The sequence below is a fragment of the Elephas maximus genome, chromosome X (genome assembly GCF_024166365.1).
Source record: "Elephas maximus indicus isolate mEleMax1 chromosome X, mEleMax1 primary haplotype, whole genome shotgun sequence".
Lineage (NCBI taxonomy): Eukaryota > Metazoa > Chordata > Mammalia > Proboscidea > Elephantidae > Elephas > Elephas maximus.
This window is the reverse complement of record NC_064846.1, coordinates 56,262,190-56,280,182: the sequence shown is the minus strand read 5'-3', so window position 1 is coordinate 56,280,182 and position 17,993 is coordinate 56,262,190. Positions and strand designations below refer to the sequence as shown.

Here is a 17,993-nt window from a genome sequence, read left to right as displayed (position 1 = left end):
TGACATAACCACAGGATACTCATTTAAAATACTACTTTGTGTACCTATGATAAAATGGAACCATGAGAATACCTATATTTAGTTCTGTAATTAACAGGAGTAATGTAAACCTTTCTGGATCTCATTTTTTCAGAAAGTGAACAGATAGAATTAGATGGATTCTAAATTCCTTAAACCAAACCAAACAAACGAACAAAAAAAACAAACCCACTGCCGCTGAGTTGAGTCCAACTCAAAGCGACCCTATAGAACAGAGATCCACAGGATCTCCAAGGCTGTAAATCTTTAAAGGAGCAGACTGCCATATCTTTTTCCCTCAGATTGGCTGGTGGGTTTGAATCGTCGACCTTTTCGGTTAGCAGCCAAGTGCTTAACCACTTGAGCTGCCAGATCTCCTTCCAAAGTCCTTACTTATTGAAAGCCCTTACTTACCTAAAATTCCATGAATACTACCAACCTTCCACTCAATAAGAATAAAATGGCATATAAATAAGCTAATATATTTTATAAAATATAAACTTCCTATGAAGGAATTTTGGGATATTTTTACTGTATTTGCATTTAATTCTGCTGGAAAAGGTTGTTCTCTTATGTTGTCTATATACTTTTCCTAGCTTCTTTTCTTTTGTGCTTTTTTTCAACATAATGTTGTTGGGCCATTAATGGACTATTAAAGGATGCAGGAAAAGCTTCCAATATCCATTTGGATTATTCAAATCCAAAGCACTGCTGAAAGAGAAAAGCATAGTCTTGTCTTTAATCTCACCTAGAGGAGGCTCAACAGCAAGGGGCTTCATGAAGGTTGGCTCCGCAGAAGTAGTAATAGGCACATCTGCTGAAACAGTCACAATGAGAAGGGATAAACACTTGTCCAGATATTAGAGTTGTACTCATTATAAATTATTAGGGAAATTTAGAATTATTAAAAAACACACTATCTTTGGACTTTTTTCAAAGGGCTGTTGGATAAAGGTACCAAGATAAAAAATATTTCCTTCTGTGAGAATGAAAGTTTGAATACAAGTTTGTCACCAAATTTCTCCAAAAGAGACAAGGCAAAGAACGAATGTTCAGCATCAGGCGTTGCCTAATTATATTCATTTGAAGAATCAATGAAAGCATAAGAGCTGTTTTAGGATGATTCTCAAAATCAGTGAAGATGAAACAGATGGTATCAACTTGTAAGTTGGTTTCTTTCCTGAGTAGCATAGTAAGTCACTTAGTGTAGATTTGTGATGTTTATGTCAGAAGAAAATTTACATAGTTGGTTCAGGCTATAAAATTATGCACACTTTCATAATTGCAATCATTTCAGAGCTCCTTCATCCCTGAGCCCAAATCAATGAATTCTGGCGACTGAAGATAAGGCTTTACAAGATGCTTTCTCTTGTAGGGCACATTGATCACATCCCTCATTAGAATGACAGGCAGAAAAACAAACATGCAAAACTTAGAATAAAGTTAAAAAAATAATTATGGTTTCATTTATTAATAAAACACGAAGTTCTTTTTTCTCAACAACTTCTACATGTATAATTCAGTGACACTGATTACATTCTTCAAGCTGTACAAGCATTATCACTATCCTTTTCCAAATTATTCCACCACCATTAACATAAACTTACTGCCCACTAAGCAAAAACTCCCTCTTTTCCCCTCCCTCCCACCCCCGGTAACCACTTTTTGGTTTCTATATATTTGTTTTTTCACATAAGTGAGATCATATAGTATTTATCTCCTTTTGCAACTAATTTCATTTAGCATAATGTTCTCAAGGTTTATACATGTTTCCTGTGGCAATGACTTTGCTGGGTGATGCTGCCACTATAAGTTGGAAATTAATGTTGGTAAATTTTCCATGCTAAACATTAAACCCTTTTTTTTTTTAAATATTAAAACCTTACTCCTAAGGTGTCAAGCCTGGTAAGAATGTGGTAAATCATTTCATCCAGAGGCATAATTATCTATTTTTCATTCTAGAATGTAAGTTTTTCAAAATACAGGTTACATTTTTCAGACTGTACATCTCAGGCAACTTTGAATCAGATTTCTCACAAGCACTGATGGCCGAACATCACTGGAAGGAGGAAAGAGGAACATTTTATATTTATCTTTGGCACGTGGCACAAAATAAGTACTCAATAACTACTGATTGATGATGCTGGTGGTCTTTACTATATATACTCACAGGAAGAAAGGAATGGACTTTTAGGCTAGAAAGAGACCAGTAACTTTTTGTGTATATGTACTTTACAACTATTATTATTAGATGCTAGAGCCATAAACATACTATGGGGAAGACACTGGTCTGGACACAGATACAATGTTTTAGAAAGTACTAAAGCAAAAACAGAATTAGATAGATGTCAACAGGAAGAAGTAAGAAGCTGGTAGAGCTCAGGCTACGTATTATTGTCCCTTTACAGCAGTATAGCAAATCACTTGCTTTTATTTGGCTTTAATAAATTACAAGGGAGAGGTCATAATGCTTCTTAAAATTCAGCTAGTAATTATAAGCTTCATATTAAATGACAAGGGCACAGAAATTAACTGGGCAGATGAAGAATAATCAAGTTACTGCCCCAGAGTGAAAACTTCCCCAATACAAAAGAGATGGCAGAGATGGAAAAAAAATGATAGCCCCTCTATCGAAGATAAAGAGGTGAATGGAACCTTACCCATTTCTGGCTGAAATCCTGAAGGAGATATCTGATCGCGTTCTCCCATTAACTGCTTCAGGTTTTTAGCATGGATTCCCCCCATATAGTGAGAACGAGCAACAACTGGGGAGCTAAAAACTAAGTTGCAAAGATCACAAAATTTGCCTCTGTCCACTACTCCACTCCCATGCACCTGAAATAATCACAATCTTGTTAAAAAAGATTCAAACACTCAAAGTTTAGAATTACAACCTCAACGAAGGTCACTCACCTGAAAATTCATAGCATGCATCTTCATTTGCTTATTGGGCACTTCAAACTGTTCCCCATGCATTTGAAAATAAAACCTAACATTTTGAGCATGTTTTTCACTCTGAAAAAAGATATGACATGACTCTGTTTATTCAATAACATAAAAAACATAGTCACCCCAAATTTACACCTCACTGATTTTGAAGACAGTGCTTATGAGTTTTAATATATTTGATCTGTGAAAATTCATGAAAGCACTTTAAAATGAAAATAATGCCACATTTAGAAGCCAGTAACTTGTAAGTTCTGGTTTGTAAGAGACTCTTAGTTATCGATTTTCTTCTTCTTCCTTAGAAATCTCAGACAATGTATCAGCTAAAAAGACTGCATTTTCCAGCCTCCTTTTCAGCAAGATTTAGCCATGTGACTAAATTCTGGCCCCAAAAACATAATCTGAAGTGTTGGGAAGAACTTCTGCCAGGCTTCCTTAATAGGCGGGTGGATGGCCTTTCTTCTATCCTTCCCTCTTGCTGCTGAAATTAAGATGCAAAGGCTGGAGTTCAAACAGTAACCTTGGACCATAAGGGAACTTTGAGGATGGAAACCAGCTCATTAGAGCAGAAAGAAAGAAAATGCCTGGGTCCCTGACGAGATCATGAATCTATCCTATCAGCCCTGCCAAGCCTACTCCCAACTTCTTTCATATGAGGAAGCCCTTCTGGGTTTAAGCCATTTTAGAAACAGTCTCTGAACAAATATATAACCAGATACATAAGAATAACCAAAATGGTGGTACAGAGAGAAGGGAAATTATCAAATTAACATTCCTTGAGAACATACTGTGAGGTAATCACTTTATCTTTACAGAATTTTAAATTATGCAATGTATCAATCATATAGAAAAGAACTGAAAACAACCAAAACCTATCTCCACAACCCAGTTTTAGTTGATTTTTCTACATTTTTTCAGTTTTCTTTTTAAAAAGGGGTAAAAATTTTTATAAAACAGCTAAAGTCATATCCCCTCATGCCCACAATTGCTTCCTCCTCTCCTTCCCCATAGGTAACGAGCAGTATCTTGAAGTGGGTGTACATAATTTCTGCTTATATTTACTACATGAGCATGTATTTACGAACAGTATTATATACTATTGTCTTTTAAATTTTACACAAATAAAATCATTCTATACATGTCTTTTCAACTTGCTTTTTAACTTAACATTGTATTTCTAAGATTTGTCCATGCTGATACATATAGCTCTATTCCATTCATGTTAAGTGCTGCATAATATTGTACTCCCTACACTGCCCACCCAGTCTCCTATTGAGGGAAGTTATGTTTGTTTATTTTGCTATTACAAGCATTGCTGCAATGAACATATTTAAACATATCTTCTAATCTATGACCAAAAGTTTCTTTAGAGTAGATACCTAGAAGTAGAATTCTTGGCTTATAGGGTGTGTGGATTTTCAACTTTACTAAAACCCCAAAACCCAGTGCCGTCGAGTCGATTCTGACTCATAGCAACCCTATAGGACAGAGTAGAACTGCCCCATAGAGTTTCCAACGAGCACCTGGTGGATTCAAACTGCCGACCCTTTGGTTAGCAGCTGTAGCACTTAACCACTACGCCACCAGGGCTTCAACTTTACTAGGTATTTAAAATTTCTCTCCAGAGATGTTCAATCAATTTACATCTCCAAATGTGGAATGTAAGAGTATTTCTGTCTCCCCATATATTCTGAAGTGTTAAGTGTTCCTAAATTTTAATTTCTGCCAGTCTGATGGTTTTGATATGATAGCTCATTATTACTTTAACCTGCATGTCCTGTATGCTTGTACTGAAGTTAAGTGTCTCTTCAATGACCTGTTCATATAATTTTCCCATTTTTCTATTGGGTTGTTTCTGGTGGTAACTGATTTGCAGTTCTTTATATATTCTAGATACTAGCTTTTTGTTGGTTATATGGGTTATAAATATTACCACCCAATCTGTGGCTTGTCTTTTAATTTTGTTTATGATGATTTTTTTTGTCACATAAATCTGTCCTACTAGGTACCATGGCTTATTTTAAAGCTATAGTAATTAGACAAAGTTGTTGTATAGATAGGCAAACAGGCCAATACAGTAAAAATGGAATAACAGCCCCCAAACATACATACATATATAGAAATTAGAATATGATAGCAGTGCCATTAGAAATCACTAGGGCAAGGATGGACTGTCCAATAAAGAGGACAAATGGCTATCCATATGGGAAAAAAAAGTTGTCTCCACCCTCCGTATGTGAAAATCAATGCTAGATGGATTAAACACTGTAGTGCAAGAAGTGAAACTTTTAAAAGTTTTAGAAGTACAGGGAAGTATCTATATAACAAGGGTGTAGAGAATGGTTTCTTAAATACATAAGAAGCATAAATGGAAGCAGAAATATTAATAAATGTGACCTCATTAACATTCAAAACTTCTGTAGCACTATCGCATTTTACATATACAGTAAATGCTCTACTGAAATAATCTGGCAATATTAACCAAGCTGTATATTAAAGAGAAGAAAAATCACCTTTGCAACTGAATATTTACATGGAAATGCTCTAAAATATATGGAAAATTATGTATAGTTTTGATTTTGTGATTTAATAAGCTAAAGCACCCACTTGAAGATGACATTGAAATTTTACTTAAAAATTATGCTGCAATATCTACATAATGGTATATTTTATAGCCATTAAAATATTGTAGAACAGGATTTAATTCTATGGTAAAATGTCCAGAATAAGTTCTTACATGAAAAAACAAGTACAAAACAACATGTATGATTCTCTTTTGTAAAAATGTGTACAGTATGTTTAGAAATTATATTGGAATCATATAAGAAAAAAAGCAATTAAATGATGGTTACCTGTAAATGGTAGAATTGTGAATTATTTTTATTTCCCTGTATTTTATATAATGAACAGTACCTTAAACCAAGAAAAAACTTGTTGTTGAGTCCATTCCGACTCATGGTGACACCATGTGTTACAGAACAGAACTGAGCTCCGTAAGGTTTTCTTGGTTGTAATCTCTATGGAAGCACATCGTCAGGCCTTTCTTCCATGGTGCTGCTGGGTGGGTTCGAACCACCAACCTTTTGGTTAGTACAGGCAGTTCCTAGGTTATGAACATTCGACTCACATATAATCCATAGTTACGAATCAACCCCCATAAGGCCTATTATATCAAAAATTTGAGGTACATACAATGGTTTGTAATAACAAATGGTTGCTACTTTGCAACATGCATCAAAACATTATTATTATGTTAAAGGTGTTTTAGTGTATCTGGAAGTGTTTCATTTTTTTATGTATAAAAAGGTACACTATATGCTAAGACAAACATTTGACTAACTGACGTTAGATACGAACCATACCTAACTGTTCCAACTTACGTACAAATTCAACTTAAAGACTTAGGAACAGGACTCGTTCATAATCTGGAGACTGCCTGTATATGAGCACAAACCATCTGCACCACCCTAATTCCATAAAAAGATATTTTTAAAATTTAAATTCAAATAGTTTCAACCTCAGTTATCACAAAACCCCTTTACTGTCTGTCGCTATTAACTCCAGATCTTATAGCTATGGGGTGTGATGATGTGCTAGGCACTCTCACATATTTGATTTCACTTAATTCTCACAAGTATAGTAGGGGATTTTACCATTTCATTTTGCAGGTTGAAGAAACATGCTCAGAGAGGTAAACTGACTTGCCCAGGGTCACACAACTAGTAAATGGTGGAGTTAAAACTTGAACCTAGGTCCTCTAAATCCACAGTAAACACACTTTCCATATATGTAATTATAGCAATTTAATCCCAATCATCATAAGGACTAAAATATAGTTGCCTTAGAATGGGAAAAACCAGATGAGGTACATTAAAAAAAAAAAAAGCTAGAATTATGTTTCATTTAAGTAAATGTATCTAGTACTTTTAGTAACCCAGATACCAGATATGTAAGAAACTCAACATCTCAACAGATGATTCAGAAATGTTAGGCAACATCAAACGAAGGGAAAGAACACTGGACATAAAACCAGAAGAAATTATCTTTTAGACTTATTCACACCAATGACTATGGAGAACCATTACCCCTCTGGGTCTCAGTTTTCTAATTTATAAACTAAGGGAGTAAGAGTATTAAACATTCCTTCTTCTAGCTCTAGCATACTATGATCCTGTGCCTAAAAATGTGACAAAGTCAAGTGCAAAACTGGTTCATATTATTTGCATAGCCTTCATTTATTGTAAAGGAAAACTCTGAGGTTTTACAATACACCTTGACTCACATTAATAGTTTTCTGTTCAAGCTTCATAATGCTTCCTCTATATTTACTATAAGGACCGGGGATACAATGGCTTAAACGCTCCAAGGGGAGGCAGAATATTGTGAAGAAAAGAAAACAAGCTTTGGAGTTAAAAACACTCAAGTTTAAGTTCCAATTCTCCAAACCAAAGGCAGCAATACCCCTCTCTGAGCCACTCTCCTCATTCAGCAAAGGAAAATAATACCACTTACTTCACAGGGTTCTTATGAGAATCAGATAAGATGGCTTATATGAACTTTACCTGTTACACTGAAAAAATCTGTTTTAAGACTTTATTTTCATTATTTTAAACCTACCTCATAATGTGAGACCCTTTGTGATTCAAACTGTAGCACCACTCCACATACATTACAAAAGTTATCTGTAAAACGTCCAGCCCTTTCTTGTTCAATCCAGGGGACGTCTATGAATAAAATAAAGGTAAGTAGGACAGTATATCACGTTAAAAACACACCAAACTCATTGCCGTCGAGTCAATTCCAACTCATAGTGACCCTACAGGACAGGGTAGAACTGCCCCACAGGGTTTCCAAGGAGTGGCTGGGGGATTCGAACTGCCAACCTTTTGGTTAGTAGCCGTAGCTCTTAACCACTGTGCCACCAGGGCTCCTGTATCACATTAGTGAATATTTAAAAGCAATGTTTTCATTCCTCAACTAGTTATCATTTCATACACCACCTCAAATCTGAGAGCTTGTGAGGCTACAGTAATAGCATTTTGCTCATTGAGTATGGCAACACAATATGCACACATCAAGCACGCCTCCAATGTTTGACATGACAAAACCAAAAAAAAAAAAAAAAAACCCCGTTGCTGTCGAGTCAATTCCGACTCATAGCAACCCTATAGGACAGAGTAGAACTGCCTCATAGAGTTTCCAAGGAGCACCTGGTGGATTCGAACTGCTGACCTTTTGGCTAGCAGGTGTAGCACTTAACCACTGTGTCACCAGGGTTTCCTTGATATGACAAGAGTTATTTAGTATAAGCCTGGGCAATACCATTCTAAAGTAAAAGTTACAGGGCACTGGTAACTTCATGGGCTTCACAGGAATGATGTAGGGCACCAATAATCAAAGGCTAGATTAAGAAACCCAGTCTTGGTATTTTGTATTTTACAGCATAGAATCACAAGAAATGCATTAAGACTGTCACTGATTTCCAGCTATGGCTCCAACGTTAGCTGATTATCACAGGAAATTATGAAGCATCTTTGCCTATGGTGAGCCAACATCCTTTACAGTCATATAAACACTAGCACACTCATTTGGCCAAACAAATATATACACGTATTTGTATATTCATAGAAAAAATCTGCAGAGTTACACAATAATTTTTTTAAAAAAATGGTTAACTTGGGCAATGGGGTTATAAAAAGAACAAGATGAAAAAATTTAGTATTTTACTCTATACAATTGCCTGGTTTTAATTGTTGCAAAAAGCATGTATGACTTTCTAATTAAAAAAATAAAGATATTTATAAGTTATGGTGAATATCTTCAACTACACTTATTTTTCAGAACCACTATAAAGACTAAAAGGAAACCCTGGTGGTGTAGTGGTTAAGTGCTACGGCTGCTAACCAAAAGGTTGGCAGTTCAAATCCACCAGGCACTCCTTGCAAACCCCATGGGGCAGTTCTACTCTGGCCTATAGGGTTGCTATGAGTCACAACTGACTCGCTGGCAATGGGTTTGGGGTTTTTTTGTTTGTTTTATAAAGACTAAAAAGCCTTACTTAAAAAATTCCACACTCAAGAACTGTAAATCAGAAATATGTCAGAAAAGACTTGATGAATAGTTTAAAAATTGTGCCTATAATATATATAGTATCCCCTCTAAATTATTTTTTAGGTAGTTTTAAAATATGTGATTTATCTAAGTTAGGCTCTAAAGTCAGCAATGTAAAGAGGTTAATGAAAAAGTATTTTAAGACTCCCTTTGTTTCAGGATTAACTAATATGTGCAGTCTAAGCGTGGTGGTATGATCTTGAACTTCCCATTAATAATCTTTAATAACTATTATCCTTTGGTGGCAATATAACTTATTACAAAGGGAAGTTTCTTTTGAGGAAACAAAAGAATACTAATATAGAACCTCAAAAAAATATATAGAACCTCAAGGACTCCTAAAATTGAACACTCATTTCCCTTCTAGATCAACCCTTTATTCCAGATTTCCCTACTTGAAAAATCAAAGTTAGAAACTGACAAGCTGGGAAATACCAAGGCTGGACTTCTCAACCCAGCCTTTCATTACTGATGCCCCAGATCATTTTCACGAAGTCCATGAAGCTCCTGGTACTCCTGTAACTTTTCATTTACAATGGTATCACCTGGATTTATTGCCTTTGACTAATTTCCTCAACAGGTCCTTGGTCTTTTCTTTTTGTTTGTTCTTAAAAGGCATAATATTTCCAGGCTCAAATTCTCAGCCATTCTTCTCAGAAAATCAATAATTCATGTCAATTGTAGTTTATAATGTTCTATCATATGTACCTCTTCCTTTTAATTCCCCATAACACTACCCTAGCTCAGGCCCTCAATACCTTTCGGCATCACAGAGCTTTACAGATATTTAAGGAGCCCTGGTAGTGCAAAGGTTAAGTGCTCAGCTCCGAACCAAAAGGTTGACGGTTTGAACCTACCCAGCAGCTCTGCAGGAGAAAGACCTGGTAATCTGCTCTTGCAAAGATTACAGCCTAGAAAACCCTATTAGGCAGTTCTACTATCACTATGAGTTAACATCTACTAGACAGCACCTAACAACAACAATAACATGTCTGCTTTGAAAGAGATGCTAAACAAACATTCCTTTAGACTCCACCCCACCCTTACCACCACTAGTTGAGACATGATTTTTGGGCTCCCACAAATTGCCTATAGCCAAATCTAAAAAGGAGCCCTGATGTCGCAAATGGTTAAGCGCTTGGCTGCTAACTGAAAGGTTGGTGGTTTGAAACCATCCAAAGGCTCCCCATGAGAATGACCTGGCAATAGTCTTCTGTAAAGATTACCCACCCAACCCAGTGCCGTCGAGTCGATTCCGACTCATAGTGATCCTATAGGACAGAGTAGAACTGCCCCATAGAGTTTCCCAGGAGCGCCTGGTGGATTCGAACTGCCGACCCTTTGGTTAGCAGCGGTAGCACTTAACCACTACACCACCAGGGTTTCCTCTGTAACGCTGTGAGGCAGTTCTACTCTGTTACATGGAGTTTCTATGAGTTGAAATCAACTAACTGGCAATTAACATCAATAACAATGGCCAAATCTGAAAGTGGGAGAGGAAACTGGTGATAGTACAGATGGCTTTCAGCCTGTGGGGGGAAGGGGCTACTCTAAGGCAGCTACAAACAACTCAGGGTGAAGGCCTAAAGGGCAGGCAAGCCTCAGCGGGGTGGATGTTAAATTAGGGATTAGGTGAGCAGATTATGTTGGTTGTGAGGAAGATGGCCAGAACAGAAACTGTTTACCGAGCACCCACTACATGCCAGGAAGTAAAATGAGTATTGTGGCAAAAAATTGGGACTTAGGAATTGATTCTGGTAGGAGTAGGAACCAAAGCATAACTGAAGAAACTTGGTAATTTCTATCTTCTTCTCTTTCCTTTTCTTTGTTACACTCTTTCCACGCATCTTTTCCTTATTAGAAAATGAATCAAATACATTTTTATTGGTTGGTTGTTAAATATGGGGTTTATACTGATTCTTAATTCCAAAAGCAGTCAGAATTATAAAAAGCACTAGAGTGAGAAAGATCACATTACTGTCTCACCCTGATATTAACTAGCTGTATGACCTAGAACATGTCACAACCTTTCATATTTCCATTTCTGAAGTGTCTTTTGTACTTGACTATATGTGTGTTGGAGCCCTGGTGGCATAGTAGTTAAGAGCTCGGCTGCTAACCAAAAGATTGGCAATTCAAATCTACCAGCTGCTCCCTGGAAACCCTATGGGGCAGTTCTACTCTGCCCTATAGGGTGGCTATGAGTCAGAACTGACTCAACGGCACCTAACAACAACAATAACAATGTGTGCTGCTGGCCACCAATGGAAAAGGGTTGTATTTTAAATAGGAATACATAAACAAGCAAAATTTTGGTGAGGTACTTACAGAAGAACCCAAATATCTTAGCTGCTTCAAAACAAGGCAACTATTAGGAAACACAAAAGATGACATAAAGTTTTAAACAGCTATGGCGTTCATTTCAGACCTTTAAGGGTCTAGAAAGCAAAGGGTCCCAACACTTCTTCCCTTGATCCTCCGTTATCTGCATTTCCTGGCCTATGTCCTAACCGTAAAGCTGGTTCTCTCCCAAATATTTCTTTTCGAACACATACACAGCATTTCTATTGTCAAGTATATTGTATACTCACTATAAAAAAAGCTAGTCTCAAAAAGAAATGTTTTTGGGCAAAATTAGAGTATGATTTTGGTTATGATTTAGGTGTAAGTCGCTCATTTTTCTTCCTCTGTAACAACCACCCAAGAAATATACCAAATTCATAAGAGATGGTCCTGTATCTTTCAATCTAATTCAGTAAGAAGAGTTAGGAGAGCTAGGTTTAAAAAATAAAAATAGATTGCACATTAGAACATCAAACGACAAAATACTGAACACTGTGAAGTATGATTTCATCTTTCATATGCAGCAAACTTCTTTGAATATGGCAAGGAAAACTTAGGCATGTAGTTTTAATATTTCTAGAATAGCACGTCTCAGTTGTTCTTCATTCCCTGGCATATTTGAGTTTTTTAACGCTATTATAAACTTAGGAGAGACATTTAAATAGGGGAGCAAGGTGTTACACTAGGAATCAAAGCCCAGTTTAGTGTAACTTAGTAATGAGATTTCAGTGACACAATGGTGTGCTCTCAAATATGGACTAGGATACACCCGTTGCCATTGAGTCAATTCTGACTCATAGCAACCCTTCAGGACAGGGTAGACTGCCCCATTGGATTTCCAAGTATGTAATCTTCATGGAATGGTTAGCAGTGGAGTGCTTAAACACTGAGTCACCAGGGCTCCTTAGACTAGGATATACTATTTTTGAAATAGAGAAATTTCTGATGCTAATACTGTATCTTTGAGCTTTAACATAAAAAAAGCAATGGGGTATAAGAAAGTATTATCAAAAATAGGTTTTAAATGGGAACAGAACCTAAATCTGATAATGGAGTGAGGGCTTAAAATGATGGGATAAGGAAAAGATGTAATTAACACCAGTGTTTAACGGATGAGCCCACCTACACTTAGAGTATGTTGTTGTTGTTATTGTGTGTCATTGAGTTGATTCTTACTCATGGCGACCCTACAGGACAAAGTAGAACTGCCCCACAAGGTTTTCAAGGCTGTAAATCTTTATGGAAGCAGAGTCCCACATCTTTCTCCCCTGGAGCAGCTGGTGGGTTCAAACTGCCGACCTTTTGGTTAGCAGCCAAGCACTTTAACCACTTTGCAACCAGGTCTCCTTAGTTAGGGTATAAGAGGGTAAAATTGCTTTGCAAGGCTGTGCTCTGTGGTATTAATAATAAACTGTACTTCCTCAGGTTGTCAACTGTTATCAAATTAAGCATAACTTTTAAATACCTGTTATTTTCCCAGAGGTTAGACATACCATAAAGTTCTTCAAAGAAATATGTCATATAACAAAACTATGGCCCACAACACTAGATAATAAGAAAAAATATGCTTTTAGTTGGTCAAACAGATTCAAATCCCATCTCCACCCATAATTATATAACCTTGAGAAAATTATTTAACCACTCTGACCAGTTTTTCCATCTAAAAGGTATAAAACATCTAATGCCTCTCCCAAGACTTGGTGAATATTAAATAAAACTTTTAAAATGTTGAACACACCTAAGTACTTGATTACACTTGTTTACTAGTCCAGAAGCTTTGAACTTTTTACTTGATATCATATATAACCATTTTATTTCAGACCAGGGTTATTTTAGCGATTATCTAGTCCAGGGCTTCTTAACCTTGGCACTATTGTCATTTTGGGCTAAGTAATTCTTAGTTGTCAGGGGATGTTCTATGCATTGTAGGATGCTTCCCAGCATCCCTGGCCTCCACCCATGAGATTACAGTAGCATTCCTCAGTTGTGACAACCAAAAATGTCTCCAGATTTGCCAAATGTCCCTTGGGGGGCAAAACTGACTACAGTTTAGAAGAACTGATCTAGTCTAATGTCACTTCACAAATGTGGAAGCTAAAGCCCAGAGAGATTATAGGAAACAAAAGGGTAAGGGAAGCTAAAATTGAAAAGATACTGATTCTAGATTCAGATGGGTTTGCGGCAGGAAAAATTCCAATAATTTGGTGAGAGATGATAATAATAGCGGAGGGATGTTCTCAAGTCAGTGAAATACAAATATGAGTGCTAACAACTCAAATTCTGCGGGCATGGACGTTACTAAAATCTCCTATGTTGATATGAGAATATTCAATTAAACTCACAGCAGATCTGCCCTCAATTACGTGAAAAGCAAAAAGGATTCACTTGACAGAACCTCACTTTCTAGCAACCTCTTTTGGAATGGGCCTATACCAAATAGCTGCACTATTATGCTGAAGTAAAATAAAATTAACTTCTGCATCCAAAAATGTAACTGAGTATAAAATCCAAATTATCCCATTTGAAATTTTCTCCTAACTCACCAGGCAATTTAGGATGAAATATTTTTGTCACAAACAGATGATGCTTCTGGATTAAGTCAGAAAAGAATAATGAATCTATGCCTACAATTTGGCCCACCCTAGTTTATGGAATTAAAGACCATACTAGATCTCTGAGGAAAGGAAACAAAGCTTTACCACATTGCTTCAGGTCTGCGTAAGAGAACATTTCTGTATTCACGCCAATTAAATGTTTTTTTTTTTGTTATCCTGATAAGACCTGTACGCTTATTCAAATTAGGTGACTTTTTTTTTTTTTTAGGTATAACTGGCTATATTTAATAGAATAAAATTAATCTTACTTGAATTTGTTAAACAACTAGATTTAGTATACGAAACACCAAATTTCCTCCTCAGGACAACTCATCAGGTGTTTTATGGCAAGAACTTGATATCAGCTGTCTTTAAAGCTTTGCTGAAGTGAGAATTTCCCAACCAAGAGCAATCTAGCAATTTAAAGAACTCTTTGTACATCCTATATTAATAGAGGGACATGAATGGAGAAGATCTCAGAAGGGTTGGCTGCAATACCATAAACATAAACCTCATTCTTAGTCACAGATTTAAAGTCAGACATTAAGAAATGTGAGTGATAACCATTTTAATTCTGCAAAGAGCATATGTGCTATGTTCTCCATGATTATACCTTTAGAGACAATCTCCCCCAAAATTCTTGATTAAAAAGGAATTTTTTGTGGAGGGGGGATCTTGCAGAGCAGAGCACTAAGTTATTAGGACACTGGTGAATTGTTTGACTCTGTTAACTTTGCTAAAGCATTTTCTTTTCCCCCTAAAGGTTACGTTTCATTGAAGGCGTTCTCAGAGACCATAATTGTGCTAGAAATGCATATCTATTACCTCTCAGCTTTATGAACACTCACAGCTATAATGTTAGCTAATATCCTTACTTTTTCAAGTTACAAGATTAGTACCTGACCTGTGAGTTTGGCAAGTTTTAGCTATTTTACAGATAGCATAATTAAAAAAATGAAGGTTTCTATGGCATATTAATTATTACAAAATCCAGCAGAATTAATAATTAATTGGGAACACCGGTTATATGTTTAATATTTACTCTGTCTATATTTAAACTAAGTCTTTGACCTTCATAATCAAAAGCACTTTGTGCCTAGCTAGCTCAGGAGTCATGCTTTGAAGTTAGAAAGTGAAATAAGGTCCTTTGTAAATCCCGTGACAGCTACCTTGCATCAGAATGACACAAAATATATGCCATTCCTTCCAACAGGTTAGTAAATGCGAACGGATCAGAAGATCAGTTTTACGGGAAAAGAATCAGAGTTCACATCCCTACAGATATGTGATGAATACAGTAACAGGCATGCTTAGTTGGTCTTTGTAACAAGCTTAGTGGTTATTTTCACATATTGACACCTAATAAAAACAGAGGATTGGAAACTAATAAATGATCATTAATCTCTTTTCAGACATCCTGCCAAATGCACAGAAATAAAAAATTAATTCTAACAGTTTCCTAATTCTTCTTCCTAGATACCAATATTCGATTTGATTCACAATATAATGTGCCTGTATTACGTAAGACACCATCAGCCGAGAACAGATTTATAATAAACAATGGAGAATGCCTGATAGTTCAGGAGTCGGACTGGTCATATTTAAAACTGAATTTCCCCATTTAATTTTATTTATTTATTTTATAATTTTTCTACCAAGCACTACTATGGAGCTCTTCAATACAGCTGTGTTTAATTCATCTGCTTTTTCTAATCACTGAGCATACTGCCTGGCACATGCACATACAGGTGCTCAATGAATGATTCCTTAGTAAATGAAGGAAAGGCTATTAGTTAAGTTTTCTTATGGATTTATTGTCATTTGACTTGAAACTTTTGACTTAATATGAAAACAAAGGGATGCACTACAGGCAATTGTTCTGTAAACAGTTGATGATTAAATAAAAAGCTGGAAATGTCCTCCACTCCAAAACAGAACCCATTTATCAGTTTCTTTTTCTTAAAAGGAACAGGTAAATAAGCAAGAGGGTTTTTGTTTCCTTTTTTACTATGATTACACTGGAATCATTACTGGGTGAAAATTCATTTCTGAGCTATTAAACGTTTCTGAAAAACACTGAACAAAATATGAAGTGTCCTACAAAATCTCATGATTCCTCTTACCGTAAGTTCTCCGTGTATACACGTCTTTACATATGTCTGTTCACTTGGTATTTCTTTTCTTTACATTTTGTAAGTTTACTGATCAATTTCCCACTTGTAACCCTGAAAGCTTGGCAATTTCTTAATCCCCACTGACATTTGCTCATTACCAACCCTAAAGCAGATGAGATCCTCAGAGGTGTTAGCTATAGCTGAAAACGGATAAGCCAGTACTTTTTCAAACCACTTTTCCTATCATGAGTAGAACAGGAATCTTGACAATTCTCCTTTGACACCTTTTAGAGCCATCTCCTAAATAAGACTTAAAAAAAAAACAAATTTAAACTAAAAATATTCCCTGACTTCTTCTTAAAAACAATTCAGCTTAACTAGTAAAGAATATCTGCCTTGAGCATTGTGCACTTTTAAGATCTATCTACATGGGATCAAACTGATAACAGCAACTAGAAAGATTAGATAGGAAACTTAGCAGGCAGTGAGCTTGTATTAATTGTAGAGGAACAACTCTGAAGAGGAGGGTGAGAATGGTTGCAGAACTCGAAGAATGTAATCAACACCACTGAACTGTACATTCCAAAACCGTTAAACTGGCCTATGTTCTGCTGCGTATGTTCTCAACAATGAAAATAAATTTTATTTTTAAAATTAACAAGTAATGTTTTTTCTCTTCCTTCTTATCCACTATTGTAACCGGCAACTATTTATGGCCTTTATAAATATCTAAACAAAACTATTTTGAGGTCTAATAGTGTTTCTGACAGTGCAATATAGCAAATATTTACCATTTGTTAAATGAGTAGGTAAGAGAGTTTAATTTGGGCTGAACTGTTAGTGAAGGATATTTACTGAAAAACAGAATGATGAGATAATTTTTTAGGTAACAATTATATTTTGTTTTTCACCTGAACTGTCTCAACACTAACTCGACACAGATTTCATCACTCACGGAATGTCCGGTGATTACTACTGGTTACAGTTTCTTACGGTTTACGAATTCCTGTTCTAGTGCACAGCAATGGAAATGCCAGAGAAAGAATCCCAATGCAGAACTGCAAAATCATGGTTTCGACTTTCAGATCTGAAATCAATCTTGGGAGTTTGGCTAGTCCAATTTCCCTATTTCAGACATGTCAAAACCCAAATCCAAGAAACCTGGGACTTGATCAGGGATCCAGTTTATCTAGCGGATAAGCTAGCAACAGAACCTATGTTCACTGCACCAGGATTCTCCTTATTTTACCACCTAGCACAGAATAGTTTGGTGGTAAAATAAGGAGAGTTAGGGTATTTCTGTTACTTTTTTAAGTGGTATCTCTTAAACTTTTAATATGTATATTCAAAAGCACTGCAAACAAACCAGTTGCAGAGCCAGGCAAAAAGATGTCCCCCTCCCCTTGAGATACTGGTCCTAAACCTTACTGTGAACAGGCTATGAGAGTCAAATTGGATTATGATCTCAACACTTACAAAACTGCTCTGGCCTACGTGCAGGTAACAGACAGGAACTTTGGTGTAAAAGCAAGAAATCAGGAGATTTCATGTTTTCATCCGAGAACCAGTGGTACAAACCCAGGCTGACTGAAGATATTGACGAGTTTTTCAAAGGTTGCCTTCAGTAAGAGCATCAGCAAATAAAACATCACATGACAGTGTATTTCTAGCTTCCATTTTTACTAAGTGGCATTTATGTAATGTGCCTGTTACAAATATTAGAAGGGTTTTTTTTTTTCTTTTTTAACTGCTTTGCCATTCTTCCAAAGCGAAAGGTGTGAAAGGCTATAGGATAGCACCCGGGATGGATCTTTTAAGAATGTGAAGAGAGAATTATTTTTACGGGGTTATTTTAGTGGGGAGTCTA

General features: G+C 36.2%; 1 protein-coding gene across 9 annotated transcripts in view; it reads right to left on the bottom strand.

Annotated features, from left to right (window-relative positions):
• ZMAT1 (zinc finger matrin-type 1) overlaps positions 1–17,993 on the bottom strand; it is a 32,249-nt gene that overhangs the window by 12,813 nt on the left and 1,443 nt on the right. For 3 of the 9 annotated variants that reach the window (XM_049873191.1, XM_049873202.1, XM_049873196.1), the window contains exons 2-5: positions 7,582–7,688; positions 2,932–3,033; positions 2,679–2,853; positions 767–835 (exon numbers count right to left, since the gene is read on the bottom strand). The exons of 2 other annotated variants lie outside the window; for them this stretch is intronic. In XM_049873191.1, coding sequence (XP_049729148.1) covers positions 767–835; positions 2,679–2,853; positions 2,932–3,033; positions 7,582–7,688 — 453 coding nt within the window. 4 more of the 9 variants (XM_049873192.1, XM_049873203.1, XM_049873195.1 and 1 more) reach the window with 3 other exon arrangements.